Source organism: Prunus mume, linkage group LG6 (assembly GCF_029339155.1).
Source record: "Prunus mume cultivar Tortuosa linkage group LG6, ASM2933915v1, whole genome shotgun sequence".
Taxonomy (NCBI): domain Eukaryota; kingdom Viridiplantae; phylum Streptophyta; class Magnoliopsida; order Rosales; family Rosaceae; genus Prunus; species Prunus mume.
In genome coordinates, this window is record NC_142703.1 from 21711306 (window position 1) to 21716976 (window position 5671).

The 5671-nt window shown below is 36.8% G+C and overlaps 1 protein-coding gene across 1 annotated transcript; it reads right to left on the reverse strand.

The window, feature by feature from the left end:
• Positions 1–1861: 1861 nt before the first annotated feature.
• LOC103335902 (uncharacterized) lies at positions 1862–3481 on the reverse strand. Its single transcript, XM_008238937.3, has one exon. It carries the CDS (start codon positions 3305–3307, stop codon positions 2144–2146), a length of 1164 nt encoding a protein of 387 aa, XP_008237159.2. The 5' UTR covers positions 3308–3481; the 3' UTR covers positions 1862–2143.
• Between the last annotated feature and the right edge of the window lie 2190 nt (positions 3482–5671).

Below are 5671 nucleotides of genomic sequence, written 5' to 3' on the forward strand. Positions count from 1 at the left end.
CTTGTGCCATGGCCTGTGCAGTCGATGCAGTCAAGCCCAAAGATTCTGTTTTGGGCTCGACAAAATGAAACCCTTACAGCACCCCACTTTATCTCGATAGAGTTTGACAAATCAATTGTTACTCTGAATTTGCTTAACTTTGATGTCAGACCTGCATATTGTTCTAAGTTGCAAGTGTGCCACTTTTAGCGCTAAAAACCCTTAATAAGATTGAATAAATTATAAATATGTGATTGTTGCTTGCACGGTAAGGAATCTGACTTCTAATCAAACAATGGTGAATAATGAATTCCATAACTTCTCCACCTTGGAAATTTTATATTGTCATATCTCTCAGTCACTGCAGCTCAAGAACTTCCTGAATTACCTAGTTTTGTCTCAACGTACATCAGTCCCGTATGAACCAAGGCCAAGGAGGAAATCTTGAATATCTTTTAATAAATAAAAAACATGAATTCTGACCACATTTGGACTGAACCAAGGCTGATGCAGAAATCCAGAGTTTTGGACTGCGAACTAATGCCAAAAATGGCGGGTCCTCGACTTATAAAGCCTCTAGTAGCTGCCAAGAACATCATCCTAGAATAAGAGTAAGGAAAATCTCCAGTTCGGAAAGAGCTTGCAGACCAAGGAAAATCCCCAGCAATTCGCTCCACTTATCTCCACAAACATCACTGAAGTCAAGAAGACTATACTTGAAGCTTTAAGTTTGCTTTCAAGCTGCCTATGGCAATTAATGTTCTATCTTTGAGGCTTACACAGCAACATGATTTTCGTGATTGATGAATATACACAGGCTAATCTGATGCAAGAGTTGCAGGAGTTGGATTCAGCCCGAATGGATGTTTTGAACAGGCTATTACTTGGGAAACAGGTTAGAGTATACAACAAGTGATTGAAGGACAAGGCATTCGAAGAGCGAGAAACTGTGTGGACTGTTGTTTGTGACGAAAAGAGTCTCTTCAAACTACAAAAGTTTGGAAAATTTGTATACATGAATAGTTGTATTTTGGTAGAGGAAAATTTGGGTTGGAGACCATCTGCAATACTCTTCTCAGAAAATAAACTCTCTCTCAAGGGTCTGAGAACAAACACGAAAGCATAGATTCGTGGTGTAGTGTTTGTGGTTCGTGCAAGCACTATTGCAGGCTTGTAATTGCAAGTAAGGTGTTCGATCTCTTCTGCTGGGTACCATATTTTTCCTAACAAAAAAAGCAGAAGCTGTCTGAAAATGTATATTATCAAGGGAATAATCAGCAACTTGACTATCCAGTCTCAGCCTTGGAGAAGTAAAGAAGAAGAAGAAGAAGAAGAATACACAATTGCTATCTATCTTACGGTGAACAAAATGTTCTAGAAATCATTACTTTTGGCAATCAGTTAATATGCACATGTGTTCTTATTAAAACGTAAATATGCAAAGAGATCTTTTGAAAATATTTTCACGAAAAACATGCTATTAGCTGGTTATGTAATTTAAAAGGGAATTATCAGAGCTTCTGCTACTGCTTTTTAGACCCTGTAGTCTCATTCTGCAGAGAGATTAGGAATGCATTAAACTAGAGGAAAAGATAGTCGGGTTTTAAACCATTTTCCTTCTTCCCATCAACCTGAACTCAGAAGCTATCGAACATGAAATGGGATGAATTCTAACAAAACCAATCTACAAGTGAAAACTTTAGTTTGAGCTGCAAAATTGAAGGAAGCAGCAGCTTGCAGTAAATACCTAAGCATTCAACGGAAAGATATAAACAAACGATAATCAACACATTGATGATCATTCTGCTTTGCTGCGATATAGCTTTTTGACTCCAATATCCAAAGTTGATAGTTATCTTAGAGACCACGAAATCTCGTCATCTTTCGTTCAAAAGAAAAAAAAGGTTTCATCTACAATTGATTGATTCTTTTCAGATACTACATTTAAAAGCTGTGAATCCCCCTTTGGGCCACTCAATTTTCTAGTTCTGACATAAACTTTAGTACAAACAGGAATTTATTTATGTGTGTAATCTGATAAAGTAATGGAAAAAAAACACTCTCAGATTGCTGAGAGTTCAGAACTTCAGAGACATCCCAGGTTTTTAGATGCCTTACCAGACAAGGAAAAGAGGATCAAAACATGACAAAAAGAAAATTGAGATCAAAAGCTCTTCAATTGGGAAACTGAGTCACTGTTTTGAACATCCCTGCAGAACAAGACTTTCCCATTGCAGGAAGATGACCTCTTCATAGTAAGAGGAACATTTTGCAGAGACCTCCCTTTTGAAGAACTGCCCTTCTGTCTTTGCAACTTCTGATTTCCACCAGTCTTCCTGGGAACAATTTCCCTGTTTAATTTATTTACCGCAACCAATTTGGTATTTGAATTCCTTTCAGATTCCACTGCAGGGAGATTAGAAAGCTCCAGACTGATCTTTGAAGCTGATAAACAATCCATGGAAACCGACCTTCTTGGCTCCACTAGTTCGTTCACCTCTTCAATTGGGATTTCATCTCTCCCCTTTCCAATCACCTCTCTGTTTTCCTCTGTTTCAATTCTAATCTCACAAATTTCCTCTCCCATTTCTTCACTAGATTCACCGATATTTTCCGAAATCTCCACCTGGGTTTCTTCTTCTGGAATACTGACAGCAAGATTTGGTTCTGGTGCAGGGGTTGCCAAGATCGGTGCCCGACACATGGGGCAGTTGGTATGGGATCTAAGCCACGTATCAATACAAGGAACATGAAAAGCATGATTGCATTTAGGCAAAAGTCTCAAAGTCTCATCTTCTTGAAACTCACTCAAGCACACAGAACACTCTGTACCTTCAACAAGACCATTACCTCTCTTGTACTGACATACTGTGATCGAACTGATAATCGATTGCTGGAGACCGATGGTGTTGATGTACCAGATGGGGTGGTCAAGCACCGGCCCATGATCTTCATCTATATAGTCATCATGGGTCTCCTCTGATAAAGGTTGCTGTTGTGGTTGTGATCTTCTCCGGGTTGAATAGTACTTTACATAGAAAACATACAAACCAACAAGAAGAAAAGTGGCTACAATCAAAGATGATGCAACAGCCACGAAGGTGTAGGAATTATTGGATTTTTTTGTTTCATCATGTCCAAGGCGGCAGATGTCAGGACATTTAGTCAAACATAATCGGAGACAAGAAACAGAATCATTTTTTTCTGAATCACAGAGTGATGTGCAGATCTTTGAAAGTTTCCTTGATTCTGTTAAATCACAGACTGATTGGCAGATCGTTGAAAGGTTCCATGATTCTCTTAACAGCTTTCCATGGTGGAATTCCATAGCTAAGGAAGAGTGGTGGTTTTGCAGAGATAAGAAAAACCACCATCCAAAACCAAAGAGAGAGAGAGAGAGAGAGACAGAGACAGAGAGAGACAGAGGTTTCTGGTTGGTGAAAAGAAGAGACGTGGAAGCTGCACTAAGTTGAATTCAGACAGCTTGTTATATTAGAACTTTCAAAGGTCATCTTTGAATATGAACAATGGATGAGAAGACTGAAGACGTTAAACCCTCTTTTGGTGATATATTTCACAAACTCCCTTAAAATTATTAATAAAAACTCTATTTAATTTTTTTTTTAAAGGAAATTAGTATTCAAAAAGCAATAAATAAATAAGATTATAAGCCTACCTTTGGTTAGAAACTGTATAGCAGAAAATTCAAAATGCATCTTGAGAATTTCTTTCTGTGAGATTGTTTTTTTACCAACAGTCTTAAATTTATAGATTGTTTTTGTGTAGTTTTAACTTAATAACAATGATCCATATAAGAAATGGAATTAATGATGGAGAACTATTGTGGATTAGCGAATGCCTTGACCCTTTCTACCTTTGCTGTTGACTTGTCGCCACCTTCGAACTTCATGGCGGCGGTTTGAGATTCAGCAAGTTGAGCCTAGCCCAATATAATATTAATCATTAAGGTTACATCTGATTAGTAATTACATATCAAATACATGACAGCATATTTTTTTTTTTTATACAAGTGATAAACTATTCTAAGTTAATCTAATTTATGGAAGGGAGACGCAAACTCGGGTGTATGGGGCCAGGCTCATTGTCTTTGCCAAATGATCTAATCCACATCTGCTAGATGAAAGCAATCTTAGATAATATTGGATGGACCTCTGCAAAAATTTTGACATCAAACTACGATAGAATAACTCATGTTTTGTCCTCTTACTCCTCAACAAAATGGCAAGCCGAACGCACATCGTCACTCATATTCTCCTCCATCAAAGCCATGCTCCTCTCACTCTTTGGGTTGAAGCCACTCTCAATGTTGTCATACTCATCAATATATCTCGTTCCCACCACTACCTTAAATTGGTCCACACCCTACACTCATCTTCACAGTTTTCCACTGATAAGTGCATTATTTCCTATATTTTTATACCTCTTATGTTTGGTTTTGTAGGGGAAGTTAATTAAAAATAGCATTATTACCTTACTTTCCTTATTTTCAGCTATTCTGCGCTCTTGGAAGGATTTTGACTGAAAATCAACTTTTCGAATGACTTTTAGCCCAAGGCCAATTAGAGAAGAAAGATATGACATTTAAGATCATTGTGTCAAAGTTTCATACTTTTCTATCAAGCCAATTGCTCCAGACATGCAAATCAAGACAACCTAAGTGAAATCCTGTCAAAACTACACTGTTGTGGAAGATTGACGAGTTGAACATTTTTTCAATGTTTTCTAGTGTCATGTACTGATGCTTGGAAAGCTTAGAGATCAAGCTACGTTTGTCATATTTTTCCAAAATTTTCTAGAAAGTGGAACGACCCCAAAATGTGCTTGAAATATTGGCTGACGTGTTTCCAACTCAAAGAGGGATTCTTTCCTAGTTTGTTTCCTTAATTTTTTATGATTTTGTTTTGCTTTAGGAGAGTTTTTCTAGACCTTTTTAGAGTAGTGTTTAGTTGTTTTACACTATATAAGGCCGCTTTAAGCTCTCTCTAAGATGACCATATACACTATACTTTTTCACCATAGTTCAATACACCCACAAATATATTAGAGAGAGAGCCAAGAGTTGCTGCCCATGGTGCTTTTGGAGCTTACGAAGGTGTTATTGTGGAGAATCCAAATATCAAATCCATCGGCCAAATCGGTTTTATGACAATAATTTTCTTGTTTATCTTTTCTTTTGTCATGAACTAATTTTCCTTGTTAGGGATACGATGTAGCATAACCATGAATACTTAATTTTTATAGTTATATTAATTTTTTATTACTATTCCATGTTGAGAATTTGTTACTGTTCTTAATGCTTTAAATATCTAGCTAATATTTGGTGTTTGCTTCTCGTAACCAACATCGTGTCTTGAATGAGTGCCCAAGAGGGACTAACATGACAAATGCAATTTTCTTTTAGGTTCTCATAGACTTAATGGATTCTTAATTTTATAAATCCATTGCTCGAGAGAGAATAGGTTGTTAATTGAGAATACTTTTGATTGAGCCCAAGAGGAGATATTGAATGAATTAGGAGAAACCAAGTGTCAATGGGTAAAAATTAGGGTAATTGGCTATAAGAATTAAGTGGAATTAGTTATGGTGAAATCGGATGCTCTATTGTCTCATCAACTTGATTTTCCACCATTAATTAAATTGTTATTTTTCATTTTGTTTTAATTTATTTTAA